The 23,116-nt window shown below is 45.6% G+C and overlaps 1 protein-coding gene across 1 annotated transcript in view; it reads left to right on the top strand.

Moving 5' to 3' along the window:
* Positions 1–23,116, top strand: part of LOC119386861 (potassium/sodium hyperpolarization-activated cyclic nucleotide-gated channel 1) — a 104,377-nt gene that overhangs the window by 42,276 nt on the left and 38,985 nt on the right. The window contains exons 4-6 of the mRNA XM_049414068.1: positions 3,141–3,290; positions 4,539–4,760; positions 16,407–16,547. Of these exons, the coding sequence (XP_049270025.1) occupies positions 3,141–3,290; positions 4,539–4,760; positions 16,407–16,547 (513 nt within the window). The remainder of the gene's footprint in view (positions 1–3,140; positions 3,291–4,538; positions 4,761–16,406; positions 16,548–23,116) is intronic.

Raw genomic sequence — 23,116 nt, 5'->3', positions numbered from 1 at the left:
CTTTCCACACGCAGCACGAAAAACCGAATGTGCCAGCGCCTTAAAAAGGTATCAACACCATTATCATCGAGCTCGTCAACTAGGTATCCACAAACGATTTGGTCGATTCTATGTAAAGGCGGTAACGCTACACGCTGTGGTTGTCGGCGTGCTTCTGCCTGGTACCGGCGTCTCCAGATCACATACGTTGTGACCACTGGTACCAATTGAGAGAACATGCTTTTTTTTCCTTTGCGACATCGATGTGGCAAGTTACTTCAAAGGTGCGCCAAAGAAGGTGCAATTCAGCCTGAGTAGCAAAACATTCAAACAAAGCATGCCTGGTTGCCTCGCACTACCTACAGTTCGCACACCTGTCATTTGGTGCAACATGCCACCTGGCGAGGCGTTGGTACGTCGGTAACACGCTTCATCTTCTCAGTCAGTCAAACTCGCGTACCACTTAGGGGATTCTGTTTTTCTTCCATCCCGTCCATCGGCATGAGACCATTTTTTTAAACCCCCTTCTCTAACGTCACTTCTGTTAGCACGTAGCTTACATGTATTGGTGCTAGTTCTTCGCATGCTTTTCCCTATTTTTTTATCTACTGTGAGCTTAGTCACTCAGTGTCTTGTAAAACTTTAGTGGACTCTCCGTTTGCGGTCCACTGTATTTCTTTGTTGTAAATGTGTCCTTATAACAGTACTCGTCCAGTACATCAGTAGGCTTTTTCCTGGGTATTCCGGAAATACGAATAACCTGGCGATTGTTCTTGCGACGAGTGCTGTGGTGAAATTTTTAATATCCATCCTGTCGCACTTACTCATTTTCGTAACGTCAAGCACTTCTCGAGCGTTTCAGATAGTTGAGTTTCCCATACAGACACACGTTTGTGTCGCTGATCTTAGGTCGGAAACTTGAACGTCCTGGTAAATTCCGTCGATGATTCTGACATCGTTGCTCCCCGTTGGCAAGCAATTATTCAGAAAGATATTAACGGCGGAGCTATTCTTGAGCTGGGTCGGACTACAGATGACTATCCAGTGTAGTCACGCTGCGTTTCCCAGATACACCCCTAGATGCGATAACGGGTCGCGGAAAGACTGGCTGACAACGTCGAGCAGCCTTCACGTAGCGAGTGCACGCGTGTAGAGTCCCCCTGCTGACGTCACACGCGAGAAGGTGCCACTAAAAAATCTCGGGGTGAGTAAGAGCGGGGGTCTATGTTTACTGCGCCCTTTCCGAAGACGGGTAACACTTCTCATAAGCCCGAGGAAAAAGCCGCGCGGCGTCGCCACAGCAGAAATAACATGATGGTGCAAAACATTTGAACTAAAAGGCGGCGATACCTTTGAGAACGAGAGTTGACTCGAACACAGAAAGAACACTGAACCATAGCTCTGACGCCTTGTTAGTGGCTATGCACTCGGATGGTAAGTGGTGCGCAGATTAACATTTGTCACCAGTGGGTCACTTATCATGTGGGAGCACACCGAACCACATCAGCCGCTGACGGGTGGGAAGAACGTCCCACTTCTGGAGCCAATCAACTTCTCGTACGTCGTCAGGCAAGCGGTATTTTTACCCTAGTTTTCATGTTGCGTGTTTGGAAGAAAAATTTAACGATTTAAAGTGTATTACTCTACGGTATTTGAAAGAACTGTACGCAGCTGTTGCGCAAAAACAAAAGTAGACAACACTTTGAGCACGAATGTGCAATTTTGCGATAGCTAATTACATTAGCTCATTTCCCTGAAGACTCTTTCGCTTGTTTTAGACGGCGTATTTTGCAGTACTAGTCTCTCTTCATACCGCTAATTTCAGGATTGAATTAGAACGTCATGAAATTGTGGGAGTGCAATCACCCCCTGTAAAGTGGCTCACGCGCGCGTGCGCCATGAGCGCCACATGCCGCCGAGGGACATGTAGCGCTGTGCTCGCGCAGTGTACCCGTACAAAAATGTACGTAGACAGTCTATAGACTGTCTAAAAATGTGTTTAGACTGTCTACAGACTGTCTGAATCTATTTTTGTAAGGGTAGGCTTAGCGCGGTGGCGCCGGCAGCACCGCCTGGGATGTTAGGCCGGCGTGCAAGAAACAGCCACGAGGCTCTTTGGGTGTTGGGTAGCGTGCGTGGATGGACGTCTCCCGCGGTGGGTCCGTGGGGGACGATACCGCGGCTCGTTTTCTGCGGGCCCTTCGTGGTGAGCAGAACGTCGGTGACGCCGCATTCGCGGTACCTTGTGTGTGTTGTGTTTTCTGTGTACTGTATTGACATTGTATAAGGTTATTTAGCAAGTTTAACTAGTTGTGTATCAGATTCGGCAGGCGAGCTCGCCGTATGTTAAAGAGGTTAATAAATGTACACGTGGTTGTTGCCCGGCGGCGTGAACTGTCTCCGTGTTCATTCTAAAAAGACAGGGCGTGCAAACACGGACACAAAAAAGAAGTCAGGACACCACAAACGCCGACTAACAACTGAAGAGACGCACAACGGCTGAAAAGAAAGAAGGTACGAAAACTTATCTGCGCATGCCCATGCAACAGGCGAACCTAGCAATCCGGCACGCGTGGCGGTCTACGTGGAAGATAACTAAGGCATTTGATTTCATCTTTATGCAAGTTAATCGACGGTTGGCTCACGCATGCACTACCACTATTCTCGATATGCCAAGCTTCAATCATCAGGCGCGTTTCTTCATTTCTATGCCGGTACAATACTGCGCATTCATCAAATTTTGGCGTGCACTTACAATCTCGACAATGTAAAGATAGATCTTTCTTGTGTCCGTGTTTGCACGCCCTGTCTTTTTAGAATGAATACTTACCAACTAGCTCAGCTCTCTGTTATTCTGTCTCCGTGTATTCCGAGAGCGGTTCATATCGTCAGACTCCACAATATATTTTGTGGGATTTCCTTATAAAAGTGCTTGACTAAGCACATTATTTTAGCTTTTCTCTTATGTTACAATCTACGACCAGAGCCGAAACACAAATTCTGAATGTACGGTGGCTGACACGGCTGACTTACAAAGGCGAACAGAAAATGCAACATGATTTTGTGGGTGGAGCTCGTACTAAATTCCTGTGTTATCACTAGATGCATGTAGGTCAACCCTTCCGCTTGACCTTTCTTTCGTTTGAACTCTTGTCCCGCAGTTCTATCAGACGACAGGCGTGTACCTGCAGCTGGGCAACATCCTGGCACTCATCTTCCTGGCTGTGCATTGGCACGCCTGTCTTCAATTCTTCGTCGGCTCCTTGATGGGCTTCCCGCCGGAGTCCTGGATATCCATCGCGAACCTGCAGGTGGGCGGCCGCGTCCTTAACTTTTCCAAACTCCTGCGCAATCCATTTGTGCCATTTCAACGGAAGAGCGAGACAGAAAAAAAAAAAAAGTCTCCTGCGCGCTCAGACGCACACAAGCGCGTCAGAACGTCTGAGCGTGGAGGAGAATTCCTACGAATTCATGCGTATTCAACTATGGTTGGGAAATACGTACGAATATTCGCTATAAATAAAGGGCGTAAGTGGTTTGGTAGCATGAGCAGATAATGTAAATGGGTACCTCATCAGAAATTGTTCATAAGATCACTATAGGGGGGAGGCGGAGGTAGTTAATGTGCATGTCGATAGATAGCTATCCGAAATCAATCAATCAAAGGGGCATTTTATTGCACAATAATATAAAAGAAATGTGGACATAGATACTTGGACCCGCAGCCTAAGCGGCCAGTGATGAGTCCTAATAGAAACAAGGTTGTAATAATCAGCAGCCTTTTACAGACAAAATAAATAATAACGAAAGTATCATACATAAGCAGTAAGTATTATACGTCTTCAAAGAAATGCACTATAAAAGAACGAAGACATAGATATTACGAAAACATTGACTGTACATGAGGACAAAAAAAAATTAGAACTCAAGAAAATGATTGGTTACAAACGAAGTATCGTTCGCCGGTAAAGTCAAAATTTCTTGCGAGATTTATTCCAACAGAGACATTGTTCAACAGCTTAGCATCATAAAATTGAGTTAATCTTTCGCCGTACGCATTCGAACATAAAGGAAAATTATGATTACCGCTTGTTGCATGCCGTGTGTTTAACGATGGAAACGTGAAAACGGTATGGGGCAGAGGCGTGTGTGTGTTTATTATTTTGTTTCTTAGCAGGAAATCTTGTAGTTCCGTATGTCAGTAAACGGCAGTATACGCAGTCTCTGAAATAGGGTATTAGAGGGCAATGCACTGGGATAATAAGGTCGCATGACTGTCTCTCAGTGTAACGTTAGCATGTGTGAGTTCTCGCCTGTCTAAATGCACGCAGCTATCGATGGTGAATGCCTCACCTTACAAAAAAGTGTCATAAAGGAAGCATACCGGCTAAGGAAGTGTCAAAGTAAACTTCGATTGTGGTGTTAAATACTGCGAACGATGAGGTCGCATTGAAGGCCGATACATGAGCAGTACGCCAGTACTCCAGGCCTAGTGTACGAGAACCTCCGCTCCTCGAAGACATACAAACGCAGACGATGCCGTGCCGTTTCGGGTGCAGAACAAGCCCTGGTGGGAGCAGTACTCGTGGGCGGTGCACAACACGGTGTCCCTCATGATGACCAACAACTACGGCTTGGCACAGAAGACCGGCCTCCTGGTCGAGGAGTGGATCCAGGTGATGGGAATGTTCTGTGGCGCCCTCTGGCAGGCCTTACTGCTCGGATACGGCGCCAACCTGCTCGCCCACAAGGACTACACCAAGAACGTCCAGAGGGAGAGGGTAAGTGACGCAGCAACGTTTAATTCCGTGAAGTTTTTTCACGGAAATTTTAAAGGGAGCCTAACCATTCCTATACGTTACTACGTTAGAATAAAGAGATGTGCCGCCTGCGGCCATTGCCGTCCCACGCAAGAAAAACCTTCAGGAGAATACAATATTGGGCTAGTTGGTTCTTGCTTGAAACAAAGTATTGGCGCAAAAACTACACGAAGAAAAAAAAAATGAAGGACAGAATGAGCGCCATCTGGATGTCGGAAGAAGAAAACAGAAAAGGGCCCAGCGTAGAAAAGATATGACTCAGCAGAACACGATGTTGGGATTTAGTTGCATAGATGCTCCGACCAATTACATTTTCTCGTTTTGGTGACGTCAAACACTTCTGAGTATTTGGGAGAGTGGAATATTACCGTACAGTTGCACGTTTGTTTCGCTTGTTTTGGATAGAAAACATGATCGTCCCGACCACCGTGGCGATTCTACCACCGTGGTCCCGGCAAACTTTGCATAAAAAATTCTGACATCGGCGCCCAGCCAAAAAATATGTTCTATTAATAAAATAGAAGCTTTTATAATCCAGTATGCCTAGCATTTACATTCAAAGAGAGAACAGTGCTTGGGCTTCCAACGAAAAATAGCTGGTACGAAAATCTTGGGAAGGTGAAGGACAAGCGCATCGCGTTTTCGTAGGTAAAGCTTCAGTGCCCTAGCCGGGGGGGGGGGGGGGGAGGGTTGAGGGGGTTCAGCCCCCCCCCCCACCCGAAATTTAGCAATTTTGCAAGTGTATATATACTCGCACACATACAAACTCACGCACGAATATAAAGTATGGCTCAATACCCCCCCCCCCCCCCCCCCGCCTCCCGAAAAAAATTCTGGCTACGCTACTGTGGAGCTTACATTTATTTGTCCTTAGGTTGCAAGCAAGGAGGCTAGCAAGTGCTGCGGAGTGGAAATTATGACCCGAAAGTGAATCCAGACCTCCGACATCTTACCATGGGCGCGATAACTTACAGCGAAGAGAAGTTGCGATTCGCAAGCATAAGTTCATCGTGGCTAATTATTCCAGACAGATACTGCTGAACGTACCTCTTTGTGTTACTGGCCAACTTAAGAAGCCTAAAAGTCTAGGAAAATATTAGAGGTCAGGCTATCAATACTAATCCAGATGTATTACTTTCACTAAAACGCGTTGTTGGGCTAGTTGGTGCATGGTCTGACAAACATTCTGACAAACAGTCTGGAACCAGTCCCGTCTTTTGTTGTCCTGTTACTTTGTGCCTCCAAATTTTTGTATTACTTTCGTCGGGAACATCGATCTCTTACGTTATAATTAACATAGCATATACGTAAGCAGAACGAAAGCCACTTTACCTCTAATCGGGCATCACACGAGAACGCTGTGTTTTTGAGCTGAAGTATAGGCAAATGCTGGCTTCAGATTTGCTGCTAAGATTTTTTCCAGAGCTTCCACTCTAGAATTTTCAAGCGAGCTTGTTATAACTCACACATTTCGGTGGTGGTGTCTTACCCGAAAAACGCGGAGCCGTCGAGCGTGCACAAATGTGGGCCTCGAAGGTGCGTCGTTCACGTGCGCATCTGTATGCGTCGTTTTTCCAATAATTGATTCTGTCTGGATCGTGGGCTTCTCGGCGATCAGCCGATTTTGATATGGTCTTTTATCGAGGTCACTTGTAGTTTCACGTTGCCACATTTCATTGTTGCCTGTATATGAACGCATGACCGTCGTTGTTGCCTGTAGCAACTGAAGTGCCTGCGCTGGTAAGCACGGGCTTGAAGGTCCAATTCCCAGGATGGAGGAAGGAAGCAGTTAGAAGGAAGCATTGCGCAATGCGAAAGAAAGAAACAAAAAAATTAGTACGTCTGGCACGCACACGCCAAGCTTCGCTTGTTCCCATTTTCTCGATATCGCGATGGCTCCCGCATTTTTTTTTAAAAACCTCCTTGGGTATAGATGCCGTCACTTCAGGGATAGGTACCGCTTTTCCATTGCGGAGTATAGTATTCTAAATCGTCGAGATGTTTTTCTAAATACAACGGAGATGTAAGCATTCTCATCTTATCTTCATTTCGGCAGAGACAGCTGCATGCAGTCCTCCCACAGAAAAGTACTATCGTGAGCAGTATGAGTGGGAACACGCGAGCGTGTGGCAAACAACCTTCAAAGCCGACACATGGGTGATTCGCGGCGGCCGCTGTGGAAGACAAAGTGGAAAGGGTGCCGCGGTCCCGCTAAATGTCGGCACGCCCACCTTGCTATTACTGATAAAAAAACTGCAGCTGATTGTGCATCAAGGGCCGCTCGCGAGTGTAAGGCGGATACCGCAAGTAGAGCGCGGTAGTGTGCTGTCTATAGCTCCATGCAAAATACTGCCTTTCCATAGGCTTAAGTGTGAAGGTATAAAACATAAAATTTATATACAGCAAAATATGATTTAAAAAATCTGTACTGCTCTTTGCTGCGCGGGCGTGCTACAACGGGCGCGACAATACAACAAGCTATTTGTGTGACATATTTCTCGCATCGTAAAAACGGACCCGCGGTGGGAGTGACAACAGTTCGCGGAAAATCGTCACCCTTTCCACTTTATTTTTGAACAGCACCATTCGAGAATCGGTCGAACTGGGGTCGGAGGCTAATCGCCACGCGCTCGCGCGTTCCCTGTCATAGTGCTCACGACAGTACATAGTACTCTGCATCGTCCACTCTTTATATTCGAAACACAAACACACACTTCGACGAGCGGTACAGAAGGCGCCAAGAGGGCATCGTCTGGTTTGAAGCCCCTTTCCTTTTTATTTATTACGACTATTTACAGCGCCAAGAAGGCTTTGTTGTATGTAGAAAGTGTTCTTGCAGAGTTGAAAAAATGCTATAAACAAAAAGTTCAGGGACCTTTGACCTATCGGGAAAACGGGGGCAAGCGAAGCTTTGCGCCTGAGTGGCTGACGTAGTATACCTTTCTTTCTTGCTTTCTGTCGCACCGCGCAATGCTCCCTCCTTACTTTTTCCTTCCTGAAATGCCGGGAATGGGAACTTCATCCACGTGCTCAGCAGCTTAGCACTTCAGTTGCTACAGGCAACAACGGCGGTCATGCGTTCATATCCAGGCAAAAATGAAATGTGGCAACGTGAAATGACCAGTCACCGCGATACGAGATCACTAAATACTTATAAATTGCGTCAGAATAACTTATACGAACACTAGACGCAATCTTACGCAGACAGCAACAATACGTGGTGGTGAAGCGCTAGAAAGCGCGGAGACTTTTGAAGAACACAGGACAAGGCGCCTTGTCCTGCGTTCTTCAAAAGTCTCCGCGCTTTCTATAGCGCTTCACCATCACGAACGCTTACCAACACGCCCGACTGGCAGTCATTCTAAATGCAATAATACACTGCGCGCTACCAAGCAGCTATAGAATCAGAAACATGTTAACACAAGCATCATACCTATCAAACACGTGGAAAAAAATGGGGGGCGTATAGCACGGGAGTTCGGTAAGTTGTGTCTTTTTCTTCACGCAGTATGGCACTAACGGAAATTTTCCAGACAACCAGATTTCAGTGAATGGTTTAATTTACGACGCAACGTACCGACAAACAACGCGAATTTCAAATTCGCGAGCCGATATCAGCTGTATGTCGGCTCGCGTTTATACTCACGTCTGCCCACACATACTTCAAAGCACTAGCGTTCATACGCCAGCTCAATATTTATTGATCAGAGGCGCGAGTTTCGGGCGGACGATATCAACGACGAGATGCGTTCACCTCACCCCCCCACCCTCCCCCGATATCTCTTTCACGGAGAGTTCTTGGTAAAAAAATTTCACCATCTCCCACGAAAGGGAACCATGTGGGGATGCGAAGGAGCGCATGGGTCGACTTAAAGTTCCGTTCATCACGGGCACCTTGCCCGATGTTAATGCGTCCTTGCATGTGGAGCACACCATGAATTCACCGCAGTTGCTGTTGCTGTTACTCGTCGCGAACTGTTGTTGGAGCACGCCACGCAGGTTCATCGCGCGTCTGCAGAATCTCGTTCCCCGACGCCATCACTTGATTGCTGAGAGAGTGTAAGAGGAAAAGGCCACAGCGTCTTACCCAGCCCCTTGCACAGGCCCAAACGCGCTAGCGCGTCCCAGCGCATTCTGACTTAATTTTTCTCAAAAAGGCCAATTCAAAATTTTAAAAATCTCTGTTAATGAAGTCAAGGACGTTGTCTACCACTCTGCGTAAAAAAAAAGCGTTGCATTATTTGAGTTCCTAGCAAGTGATAATGCAACACCAGAGGCGCTCACTGCAAACTATCGGCAGAGTTCTAGTTGTGTAGTATGAACCCCGTTGGCAACTAGCAGCTTTCACTCTGAACAGTGATACACTGCTTATCTCATTCGCCCTCCAAGCGTCGTTTTCACACGCAAGCGGCGCTTGCCCTCAATCGAAGCAGCGCGGGTAATGTGAGCGCCTGCAGCCTCGAGAGGTCGCCGCCATGGGTCGCCTACTCAAGCTTGCCAAGCGGCTGATCACAAGACAAAGCTTGCCGCACCGTGCACACTTCTTGTTTTGGAACAGTTCCTTCGTTATTGTGTCGCCTATAGGGTTATTTTGAACAGCTTGTATCCGATCTGCCGCGCATAACTAATGGCGCGGCCGCTAGGCTGAGTTGGTCACATTTGACGCATTATAACTTGTTAGCAACTGAAGTAATGCAACTTTTCTTTTTTTTTTACGCAGTATTGTAGACAACGTCCTTGATTTCACTAAGAGAGATCTTAAAAAATTATAAAAGTGGTCTTCCTGTGAAAACTATTTTCAAACTTCGGCATTTTTCGTAAACAACGTACGTTTCAGCACAATTTTGAAGTATAACGGTAAACGCGAGAGCCACGAAAATTTTTTATGAAAAAACGCGAATATCAAAGTGAATATGTACTAAGTTTTATTATCCTTACTTTAACTTGTCTTCAGCAACAAGCTTCTGAAATACAGGTGTTTTGTGCCGTTTACCATGTTTGTGATTTTTTTTCTCCCAAGAGTCCTTCAATAGCAGAACGAAATAAAACGCTCACAAGATTGCATTTCGCATGTTCTTTGATGGGAATAAATGTTGCGACCAAGAAGTGCACCGTTTTTTCGCCAGGTGCGCTCAAAATTCAGAAATTGCGAAACTGGTGAAAAAGTGTTTTTTTTTTGCGGTCAAAATGTGTATTTCTTTTATGAGGCGCACAACCATTTCTTAATCGCCAAACTAATTTCGAAATCATTGTCTTGGGTGTAAAGACTGCGCCTAGAGTAAATTTCATCAAAATCGGGAATGGCGGCCACTACCCCATGTTCGTTCTTATCTGGACACACCTAGATAAGAACCTGTACTCGCATATATATGCTGTTAAAAATTTATTTAGGTGTTGTCAAGTGTAGCCAATGACATTATGTGTCAGGCTTACGTTGTTTGTGCGTGCCATTGTTACATTGCGTTGCTTCACTGTTGATTACCTTTTTGTATTGTATGATTAATGTACTTAATTTTCTTATGAAAACATGTTTCTTTATTAAGCGCGACTCACTGCACAATGTAACACGGGGGCTAAAGCCACTCCAAGCTTTCTTATTGCAGCGAGGGTGCCGCCATCGCCGGCATTACTCTACCGTGTGAGGGTTACTAGCCCCTGAGACGCGTGCTAGGCTTGACGGTAGTATTCAGTTTTCATTGTAATTGATGAAAGTGAGCTCACGTGAAGCACAGTTTTAAACACGTGTCAACAGAAAGTGCAGACGACGACGCACTGCGACTCACCACTCAGCCACAAGACGCGCAATGGCGAAATCGGCCACGATAAAGTGTCATGATGGTGCCATCTAGCGAAAGTGCCTGCTAACGCATCTTCCTGCGCCACGAGTGCCGTGCACAGTAAATTGCCTAAATAGCCTTGAACGTTTCCTAAAAATCTGCTGAATAAACATTAGACACTGTCCGCACTATTATAATTCGTCAAAATGCCCCGATTTTTATTGCCAATATTATTAACATTGAAGACCGCTAATTTTAGCCGATCTGTGAGTAATTGCAAAGGTAACAATGACAATGGTAGTGTAATGGCGCTGTTCTTGGGGTCGGCGCTTTTTCGGTCCAGTTTTTCTTCTAGAGTCTGTACTAACTCTATAACTCTGGAGACTACAGAAGCGCTCCCTGTTGGCGCTTGTTAGTGCATGATGCAGTACTTCACTTTACCGCTCCCAGACGGCGACACCGCCCCGCCAACCAAAAGCACTGTAACATGGAGGAGATATGAGAGATAAAAGGCGCGTTTCTGAAGCACCGCGCTGGCACAGTGGGTAGTGCGCCCGGCACCTTTCGTCGTGGAGTGAGAAGTCGTGGGCTCGACTCCTATGTCATCCGCGTCAAAGGGGCTGTTTGTTCTACTTCTTTGTCATCTGATCGTGTGCATTTTACCGACGTCATTTCCGTGACGAAATGACGTTAGTCAAGTCGTGGTGGACCCCGGCGCAAAACACTTTTGTGTCAAAAGGAACGTGAGCTGAGTTAATAACACCCCCCCTCTCCCTGAAAGAAAGAAACAGCAAAGAAAAGCTATTTTGGTCGCTTTTATGCACCATGAACTTTTCTGCACCATGAATTAGTACCTGAAGGTGTAACCAAATTGAAGCTGCTTCCTACGTGGAGGTCCTGAAACGTCTGAGGAAGCTGCGCACGACCAGATTTGTCGCAATGGGGACGCTGTTGCGCCACGACAATACCCCTGCGTATACTCTCTTTGATTGTTGGGGAATTTGTTGTATGCGATTCCACAATTATGCTGGAACGTGGTTCATGCCTGCTGGATTCAGCCACGGCCGCTATTCAGCGTTCTGGTATGCTTGCGCTTTGAGGTTATTGAAACGTTTGATTCTTGAGATGAGTGACGCCACACTCTAGACCAGGAGTCTCAAACACGCGGCCCGCGGACCTTTCGCTAGCGGCCCTGCCCGCACATGATTGTCTTCACCCCATATTTCTTTATTCTCTTGATAAGTATGTTCATGTACTAAACAGACCTGATTAGTTTTAAACACCTTTTTTCTTGAGGCACGTGCCCCATCCGGTCACCCTGTGTTAAAACATAACGATAGAACAAAAAAATCACAGCATATCCACGGAGTGAATGATGATGAGTGGGCGAAGCTGCGGAGGTTCATCGGTAAACCGTGAATCTTCCGTGAATTCTGCCCAGTACATCATCACACGGTGTAAGAAAAATAATTTAGGTGTGGACACTCTCCGCCCGCCGCGAAGGAAAGCGCGTCCAGATAATGTTCGCCTTTAATACATGCGTCGGCCGCAGTTTCGTGGGGGGCGCTGCGACATGGGGGCTTAAGAAACCTATTGCGACGAGGCGAACGCGCGTTTTTCTTCATTTTTTTTTCACCTCTGCATTTTTTTTTAACCGTGCACGCTAGCAACTAGAGCAAGGAACGCATGCCGCGTTTCTCGCGACCGTGCTCGCGACCGAAAAATGCGACGTGCGGCGAACGCCGGAATTGGCTGCACGGCGTTAGAAAAAAAAAAGGATGCCGAAAAGAAAGTACATAATTGTTCTTATTGTTTAGACCGCTGCTGCTGTAATTTACGCACAGCGGAGGAGGATAGAGCAACTGAACGGCGAGTTTTCATACGGCCACGGTGTAAACGGCGCACCCGACGCACATAGCGTCCCTAACAGCGTTGCGTACGTAAAAGCGCGGCGTCTTGCTTAGAGCGCGTGAGCAGTCTTTCTGCTCGCTGACTTCTCACGTGCGCAACGCCGTTACGGACGCTACGCACGCAGCTCGTCTTCTATAGTACATGCGCCGGCCGCGGTTGCGTGGGAGGCGCTGCGACATGGGGGCCGAGAGGAGGAAAGAGGCGTACATTATGTGGACGCGCCGTCGGGCGGAGTGTCCACACCTAAATTATTTTTCTTACACCGTGCGGGAGACTAAATTTTGTGACTGCGGCCCGCTAGCTGAGTGGGGTTGGAAACCCTGCTCAAGGCATTCCCGCACGCGCACGCACATTGATCGTGGAAATGAGACAAGTGGTTGTTGTTAGCAGAAAAAAAAAAGTGGAGCTGTATTCCGCGGGTCATAAGGCAGCACTGCTCAGCGCCATATGGAAGGGAGTAGGAGACGAAAAGATGAGAGAAGAGATTGGAGATTCGAACTAGCGACCCCTCGTTTAGGACCTCTATGAACCAAGCGCCGAAGGCAAATTGATGAAAAGCTGTGGCAGCTTAACGGATAAGGTGTAGCGTCACTGAGGTCGAGGGCGCGGGTACGAGTCCCGCCCACGACGGTCAGGTATTGATGGGGACGAAATCAAAAACTCACGAGTACTTAGATTTAGCTATGCGCTAAAGAATCCCAAGTGGTCAGAAAGCCTCCCACTATGGCGCGGCTCATATCGTGGATTTTGCATAAAAGCTCCCCGGAATTTTCTTTCTTTGTTTTTAGCTATTGCAACGGGCACACCATCGCCTTCCCTCATTACGGCAAGTTCCAGACCACTTTTATCAATGAACAATGGCAGGATGCTGCGTAATTTATATGCATATACTACATACATGCCGTAGAATTGTCGACCTGTGCTATTGCGTATTCGATGCTTTTGCGTGTAAAGCCAGTCTGCCTTATCATCTTGCGGCAGCGGCTGGCTGCTGATAATCGTGGCATCGGACAGAAATCTGACACTTTATCGAGCGAAGTCGTCGCTACTGAAAGAATAAATGCTGTAGACGCATTGAAAGTTTACAGGTGCGGTCGTCCGATAGAATTGTGAGATTTGAGATAGCCACTTATCGCTTATTGTCGCAAGTTCCAGCTGACCTGGTACGCATCTCGCAGCGAAAGCTTCAAGTATCGACGCTCAGTGAACAGCGCCTGATAACGCGACTACAATGCCCGCCCGCGGCCGAGTGAGGTGATAACACTGCTCGTTGTAATAGTCACGCGGCAAGGAGTCTGCCGGAGTGACAAAAGGAAAAAAAGGGGGGCGGTAATTATTGTTATCAACAGCAGCAGCAGGAAGAGACGCGAAAATCGCGTTTCTCCCGTCGATCTCGAACACTGTATTACCTCACAATTTATGGAGTACAGTTGAGATTTATGATAAGGTGGCATAACGTATGTATACGTGCGCATTGGTTCCGAATTCCGAAGCAAAATCATTTCTCCAGTACCGTCATGCATAAACGCTGTCAGTTTTGATAAGGGGGGGGTACCGAGAGGTGCGATGGCCTCAACCCGTAGCGCCGTACACCGTGCATGCCTACGTGACAGCCTTTGAGCTGCAGCAAGCACAAAAGACAAGTCGCACAAACCAGATACCACTGCACGGCACCGTGTGAAACAGCGTAGTTGCTTACGCTATCTTCTGACCTATAGCTGTTTTTGTGTCCTCCGGTTGTGTGTGGGTTTGTGGACACGCAGTGAGAACACTATTGTGTCAGCGGAAATCCGGATGGTGTTCATGACGTGCGCGGTAAAGCGTTGCCTTTGCACACACGAATTCCCAAGCCTCGCACAAACGTTATGCTCGGGCGCTGGTATTGCTAAAGCTCGTGTGTGGTTAGGTGAGTTCGCAGCGAAGAAGTAGTACGTTTAGTATCAGACGCTGGTTTAGTGAATGTGTGTGGGATCCTTACGAAGGACGCAATTGCGAACATTCCTCAGCGGAGCGGTCTATAATTGCAGGCGAAAAGACGATCCAAGTTTAACATTAAAGCGCCTGTTCATTCACAGCAGTGTCATGCAGAAATGGGAGCCTCTACGTTTGTTAGCGCTCCACAGTGCTGAGATGAATATCTTGTGCTTCCCGTAACATGTAGTCAGATCAGGGGCGTAGCCAGGATTTCATTTCGTGAACGACGGGGAAGTGGGGGGGGGGGGGGGTCGTCTGTATCTTACCTGTACCTGTGCATGTGTATATGCGTGTAACATATGTACGCGTACAATGAATGTAAAACAATTCCGCGAGTGGCGTTCAACAGCCTTATATACGCCGATTGACGCTAACAACTGTAGTGGTTCAGTATATTGAAACATTTCAGTAATAAATTATGTTTCCTTCAGCGGATCTATACGCCATTTGTCCCAGCTTACGACTTTATACTATCAAAGTCGTTCAGGGGATACCTTTCTGACAATTAGTGCTAAATGTAAGGTTTGCAAGCTTCAACCACAAACAGAAAATTTCACTTCTGCTACTGGAAACGCGCCGAATGGCACGGACGCGTAGCAACGACGCGTTGCAGGAGCTAATCGCGGAGGCCACGGTCATGGTGCATTACTTCACTTCACCGCTCCCAGACGGCGACACCACCCCATTATGATATAAAACCTTGATCGCAAATGAACGACGCAGGACGAAGAAGTTTATTTGTGCTAAAAGTTTTATATCATAATTTGATGCCAACTAGCTCACCTAGCTATCCTGACACCACCCCGCCGACCAAGAGTGAGATAGTGTGTGAGAGTGAGGTATAAAAGGCGCGTTTGTAAAGCCTTCCGAGTTTGTGACGGCGGCGCAGTGGATAGCATGCCCGGCATCTGTTGTCGCCAAGGTGGTTAAAAAAAAATTTCTGGAGTGCCAATTATTGCTCAAGAGTGAAGCCGTGCCCGCCATCTTACTAGGGGCACCATAAACCACCGGCGTTTGTCGAAGGAAAGGGAGCGTTTTCCTCGCACGCAAGACGAGTTTAATGTGGCAACTTTTACGGGTCAGATACTGCTCCAAGTGTGTCGTTGTGTTACTAGTTTTCGTCAGTAAGCCTCAGTCATGGCAAATTTTATTGGAGATCAATCGCCAATACTCCTCTCGGTGGGTTACGTTCGCCGGCAAAGAGCATGCTTCTCGAGATCTGTGGCCAAAAGCTAGCTTCACTTTTGCTGGGGCTTTGCGGGGGCTTCTACTCCAGATTTTTTTAAAACCTCCTTGGTTGTCGCGGGCAGAGAGGTCGTGGGGTCGACTCCCATTTCTTTGAGTTCTTATTTGCCGTGTGATTGTGTGCATTTTTTCGACGTCATTTCCGTGACGAAAATATGTCACTGATATCTTGGTGGACCCCGGCATAAAGCACTTTCGTGTTAAAAATTAAAGAAGTTATGCGAGCCACAAATTCATGCAAAGCATGTTGTTTTCAGCCAAATCAAGTAGCTTCTACTAATTTTATCACGTTTGATGAGCTTAATTTGTGATTTAAGAACCACCACCAGTTAAAACAAAACGTGCGAATTATTCCCATCGGAGTTGCAACAACGGAGACGAATATATGTAAGCAGTGTGAATCCAACCACATGCACCCGTCATAAATTTAGACTGGCACGTCGATCAGCTTTATTTTTCATGTGCAGAAAATTGACTGTCAAGTGCACCTCAATACGCGACTTGTCGAGTGCTTACTGTAATTTTACTTCTATTGTGCATTCGAACTCGTTTATGCTGCTCATTTCTTGACAAAACGGAGCATAACGTTTCTGATCTGTATCATCATGTTCGCGTTTCGTTTGTCAGCTGTACGATACAATAGTGTAATGGCGAAAAATGTCGTTCGTTCAAATGACCGGCGAGACGGTGTGGACTGCAGATGCAAGAGGTCGAGCAGTTCATGAGCTACTACGACCTGCCCGAGTGGTTGCGGGCGCGCATCAGGTCGCATCTGAACGCCCAGCACATGTTCCTCAACGACAAGGACATCCTCTCCTCGCTGTCTGGCACACTGCGAGAGGTGAGTGAGTACAGTGGTCTTATTGAGAGGCCACACGTGTCCGATGCTCTACCAATTAGTCAGCTGCCTGCTCGTAAAAAGATCGCGTGCTACGTGACACCAGCTAGCAAAAAATAGTGTTCCACACTCGCCGTCATGGCTACGAGCGGTGCTAACTAACATTACCAGATTTACGTACACGTAAATACTCGATAAAGTAGGCGAGGGGGCCCTGCCACGGTGGTATAGTGATTATGGCGCTCGACTGCTGACCCGAAGGTTGCGGGATCCAATCCCGGCCGCGGCGGCTGCATTTTCGTTGGAGGCGAAAATGTTTGAGGCCCGTGTACTTAGATTTTGGTGCACGTTAAAGAACCCCAGGTGGTCGAAATTTCCGGAGCCCTGCAGTACGGCGTCTCTCATGATCATATCGTGGTTTTGGGACGTTAAACCTTAGAGATTATTATAAAGAAGGTGAGGGGATGACCTCCGCCGTAGCTCAAATGGTAGAGCATCGGACGCGTTATCCGAAGGTTGTAGGTTCGCTCCCTACTGGGGATTAGTTGTCTTTTCGTCCACTTTAATTTATTTACATTGATATAATTACTACACAGCAGTTGCACGACTACAAATAACGTGCCCTATTCCTTCCTTGGCTTCATTGTCTGTTGGTCTTCGTTAAATGGATACTAGTTACTCGCTTCGGCACACGCTTGCCCTCAAGTGAGTGATTTAGTCTATTTCTGGCCACATTGTCAAATATAAAAATATGGCCACGCAGCGTCAGTACTGTGCTGACAATGAATGCTCTCCAATTGTGGTTGTTACATTCGGCGCTGAAGTAGGAAATGTAATTATCTCACCTCACAATATAGCCTGGCGACATTCAGTGGACACCCGGGAATGATTAGACTCGCCCTACAGTATTACCTTTTTTAGTGTCGTATGCACCTTTTCAACAAGGGCTACTTAGGCACCGCCATAATCCAATCTTGGCTGTTTTAAATACTCGCGACCATCCAAAAATGTACTCCCGAGGCGATGACGTCAGCCGTTGTACTTCCATTCAACAGTCTAGAAAAGGTCTATATGACGTCGCAGTATCGCCAAGCAATGTAACATGAACTTTCGTATCCAAAGCATTGATGCCGTTAAAATTTTGAGGCGGTACGATGGTTTAATGAATTTTATATTGTGTTTGGTAAGCGACAGGATTTAACTCTCGGATAGTGACACCATAGTTAATTATATCCCAAGTTGTTAAGAACATCGAGAAAAAAGGTGCATCTGGTGGAAAGCCCTTGACAAAGACTATGTAAACTTTTCTTGTGTGAGAAGACAAAAATTTACAGGGAAAAATTTTGGTGGACATTCTATAAAGATTTCTCGTTTATAGCGCTATGTGTGCGTCGTTCCTGTCAGTCTTTTGTTCTTTATTGTACGCAAAAATGTTTGATTGGATTACCAATCGATCCTACGAAATTTCAGGAAAATTTCTCTTGCTCTGAGAGAGACAAGGGTCGGCAACGACGAAGTGATAAATGGACAGGCTTCAGTCTCAAATACGCCATTGCTTCTACATGTAAATGCATTTCAATATGACTTAGAAGAGTTTGGATGCGAGCTCGTTCGTACGGATCCATCATAAAAACACAGCGCAAAATTTAAACATGGACAGAGAAACAGCAAACGAGGACGGGCGCTGACTGCCAACAAAGCTTTTATTGTGCGAGCGCAAATATATAGCTTATATATAAATATATAGCTTATATAGCTTATATAGCGCCCGTCCTCGTCTGCTGTTTTGCTGTCCATGTTTCAATTAGCGCTGTGTTTTTATGATGCATTTAAATATACATTTTTCTCGTAACATTATTTTTTGAAATGTTTTCTTTGTTCGATGCCTAATCCAAAAAGCATTTGCTTGGAATGAGAAATTTTGTTTACATAAACAGTAGTCTCAGGCTAGTGACTTATACAGCCACGTTTTCTTTCTTTCCTTTGTTTTTTTGTTGTCTCAGTAGACGCCCAAAAATAAAGGTCTTGAAAAACATGCTGTCTAAGAATTCTCTGTGGTGATAACGGTGAACAACACTTGAGAGGTTCGAGTGCCTCGAAGCTCTTCATCGTGGCAACACTAAACGCTATATTTGAGCTCCTCCTCTTTCAGTCACGCACTGCGATTTCACAACAAAACTGAGAAGGAAGACTGCGAACATCCGCATGTGTCAGAGTGGTATGCAAAACTCTCGAGTTATGCATCAGCTGAATAAATATCACACGCTGTACGCCGCTGTCTCAGTGGTGAATACTGACATACGCCAGGCGTTTCTTCGAAAACTGCCGAAAATGTCTAAGAACAGCGCGCTTGAGAGAAAAATGCTATTTAAAGAAAATCTGAATAACCGGAGACGGCAGATGCCAGAAGATAAGTTAGGATTTTTTATATTGCTATTAGTTAGCCGAATACACCGATTTACATGGTAAGCCTAGTTATGTGGGGCTACTGAGAATTGAAAGGCTGTAGCTATTGTCGAGGTGATCCTAAATCACTTTCCAGAAAATGAGTTTCACGCAAGATTAATCTGGCATTGCTGTGATTAAAATGCGGAAGCTTGCTTGTGCAGGTTCATTCTAGCATTAAATGCTTAATTAGGGCTACTAAGGTACGCTGCTCGGTGAGGTTGGGCGAGGCCCCTCCTGGATGAAAGGGGGGGGGGGGAGTACCGCTCCATTCCCCCCCCCCTTCTGTAAATGACGCCTTTCAGGAAAGATGCACATAGAGCCAAAGTTATTAATAGAAACAGCTTCTCCCCTAGGAGTGAAATATATCTGTAATAATTTGGGTTTATTGGACCTTGAATAATGCAAACGAGCACGTTTGCTGTTCCGATACCTTAAGAAAAAGACAGTTCAGAGAGAGAGAGAAAGTGAAAGAACCAGGACAAGAAGGACACTGTTGTCTTTTTTTCCCTCTCCCTGCATTGTCTATTAAGATCTGAATTGCTGAAAACGCAGTAGTCATCGAATATGCAACCACACCAGCTTTCTGCCATTGCTTGCTGTTCACGATGTATAAGCTTCGTGATCTGACCCACTTATCGGTGACGCGCCAGTATATATCTGCGATATACATCAGAAGTAAGGAAATCCTGTCAGCGGTGCTTCTTTGGCAGAACTGATTACAAATTTTGCGTCTATTGAGAACCTTCACTGTGGCGGGATATGGTTCATTCCGAGCATGCTATCCTTGGCTTCAGTACATTAAGACGTGTGTGGTCTCTAGACAGTGTGCTATTGCCTTATACGACGGAGGAATGGTATGCGGATCGTACTCAACCCTTTCAGACGCCTATTAAAGACACCTATGAAGAACTGTCTATAAACGCGTCAAATCGACACAATCTTATTTTAAGCCACTCGATATTATATTTACAAAAAAAATAATGTCGAAATAGGTTAATCAAAACACGCAGAAGAGTGTGGGGCACTGGATATCGTGAAGGAAGGCCTTGTCATTCTAAACAAGCAAAAACCAAATTTCGATTTAAAAAAAAATTTACCTACCCTGTGTCCTTAATTTACGTGTGTTATAGTAATCATTTCTAACCACTTTGTAATTAAATATGTATTTATTCTGAAGCCATTCATGTTCTGTTTTTGCATAAATAGAGTGAAATCTCAGGCTATAGAAATATAGTGCAAATTTGTTTTCGGTTATGTCCATGTTGAGCACAGAAAAATTATACTTTTGAATTGGGTCGCGCGAAGCGGCACGTTGAACGGCTCGTCGAATGTAGTAGTGCCTTCAGCAAAGTGATCATATGCAACAGTAAGCTGCAAAATGAAGTTAAATGAAAATAAATTTATCATGCAAGAGGTTGAATTCACCTACAGCTCAATGTATCTTGCTCTTTCTTAGCCCCTAGTCGATACAAATAGCAAACACTATGTACACAATTGTGTACATAGCGTCTCAAAGGGTTAACTGCCTGACTATAAACTCGTGAAAACTGATGAGAGCCAGGATGGTTCGCGTGAAGACTTGTAGACGTTACAGGAAAAAAAAAGTTACCGATTAAAATTGCAATTAGTTCAGTAAAAACTTGACTGATCGCAGTTATGTAGCACTACCTCACCGATGAATTACAGACGCTAATCAACTACCTTAAGTTACTCTGTATGCGGTTTTATGTTAAGCACTGGGTTGTTTTATTTTGCCTGAAAAGGAACGGATCCGACTAAGAACGTACACGGGATCTGGTACCTAAGAATATAGTCTCTTAACTATTACGTAACATGCGCAGGCCTCTAAGGCATGATCAAACCTCGACCATATGCATGAGAAACTCATAACAAGGAGAGAGAAGTGAAGTTAGAGTTAGGTGTCGCTTCGAAGTGATTTCTCATAATACGCGCAGGCGCACTTAGGGGTTGCATGAACGCATACTATACTTTCACTAACGTCGCAAACGCCGGTCCACGGACGAGGAATGTGTAGAGCAAGAAGTCGCCAACTGTCGAATAACGACTGAAAAAAAGAAACCGTAGCGCAGTGCTGGGCAGCATCGAAGATACATGTATCTTAGATACTATCTTAGATACTCTATGAGTATCTTGTATCTGTATCGCGATACTTCTCGGAAGACGAGTATCTGTATCTGTATTTCCGATACATTCGATAATGTATCGTGTATCTTAAGATACAAGATACTTCTATTGCAACACAGCCGTGCGAAACAATAATCGCTGGCCAAGCTCCGCTTCTCAAGCTGGTACTGGTGCCACTAAGCCATCTGAATAAGTCTTAGGGCAGTGACGCAATTTTATTTTTCCGCCAGAGTACCCCAGTGCGGGCAGAAGATGAGGAAGACAAGCGCGCGGACGTCTACGTCCAGCCCACGTACCTTTTGTTTGCTCGATTTCTTTTCTTTTTAGTTGCGCCAATGCCGCGACACTTGCTCTTAGCCACTGTCCTGCGCCGCGTCTGTTGCGCAAATTCTTGTGTTGCTACAGCGTCGTTATTGAAGATTCCCTTGAGTCTTGCTGCGTAACGAAATGTGATGCGTGCAAGAATGGGGTTCCTTTGCGCCGTGTGGATTTTGCATATCAGCGATTTGAATGATCTCGTGGATGTAAGTTTGACTTGCAAGCCATGAATTAACTTATATGCAAATAAGAATCTAACAACGTTAGCACCACTGGTACTGATCTAAAAGAGCAAGCGTTTACCTAACAGAAACTATCTTGGCGTACCGTATTTTTCACTTCTTGCTACATTTATTCAAAGAATTTATGAAATCATAATTTGATTATTAGCACAAGTGCTTCCTTAGCTGTCACTTTACATCCCTTACATTACCTAAGTCTCTGCACTGTTTTTCCGGTCTGGTCACTGCAGTATGTCTTTCGCAACGCGCTCCCAAAATAAGATCTCTGCTTTATTATTCTTCTGTCTACTTTATTTCCACTACTGTTTACACATTTACACGTTGCCAAGGCGATTGTGAAAACAAATATATAATTATGTGGGCGTGCCTTGAGTAAACAGTACAAAACATTCTGCTTACCGCTTAAGAAAATAGCGAAATTGAGTTTGCGTTATAATAATGGCAATCATTAGGAGCCATCTTAAAGATGTTAGGAAGGGGATTCGAGAAACTTTGTTTTGCTGAATGCTCTGTTTTGCTCATGAACGTCCCAACGAGCCGTTTTAGGCAATTTTCCATAGGCACTGAATTTTCCATTGTCTCAACAGGTAAGTTGACAATACTTCATGCTCGTAGCTATTAAGGGCGCCGTCTGTATTGTGTTTCTGCACAAATTCAATGTGAATGTTTGATACACAACCACCTCTCTCTTTTACTTATATTTGTTTTCCTGTTTCAGGCTTTCTTGAATATTTTTCGCATTACTAATCGCCACGTAACGGGAGCTATAAGTGGCAATAGCGCGAATAGCGGCGGTGTGCTGCGACGCTTTATGGAAATATACAATACGTCTGAGACGTATCTGTGTTGCACATGTTCTCTCGTTGAAGAAAATTGCTAAAAAGATTGCACGTGAGTGAGTATAGGTTCCTTTACGCCAGCAGATAAGTAGAATATGACAATTCATTGCAGTTTTAGGTCATCTACGTATACACCAGGGGTCTCAAACTGAGTTTATAGCCAGCGGACCGCAGTCGCGAAATTTAGTTGCAATGGCCTGGGCAGTGAAGGTGGTGGGAGAGAGTTTGAACAAAATGACGTTTGAGAGGAAGCCTTTCCCGTATCTCATATATAGGTCATTTCTGAAGGGGATTTAGAGTCAGGATTCGAGAAACATCGATAGGGATGTACAGAATGACTGATATCTGGACGCGGATTCTGAAATATAGAGTTTTTGTTCCACGGTTATGTTTTGGCACATGGTGACCACATGTTCCTCAAGAAAGGAATGCTTGAGACCAGTCATGTCTGTGCAGATTACCGAACATACTTATTTAGAAAATAACAACAAATGAGACGAAGACGGTCATGTGTGCGGGCCGGGCCGCTAGCGAAATGGCTCAAACCCCTAGTATACACCATGCGCCCCCCCCCCCCAAA

This window comes from Rhipicephalus sanguineus, chromosome 3, assembly GCF_013339695.2.
Source record: "Rhipicephalus sanguineus isolate Rsan-2018 chromosome 3, BIME_Rsan_1.4, whole genome shotgun sequence".
Classification (NCBI taxonomy): Eukaryota; Metazoa; Arthropoda; class Arachnida; order Ixodida; family Ixodidae; genus Rhipicephalus; species Rhipicephalus sanguineus.
This window is presented reverse-complemented; position numbering and strand designations above follow the sequence as displayed.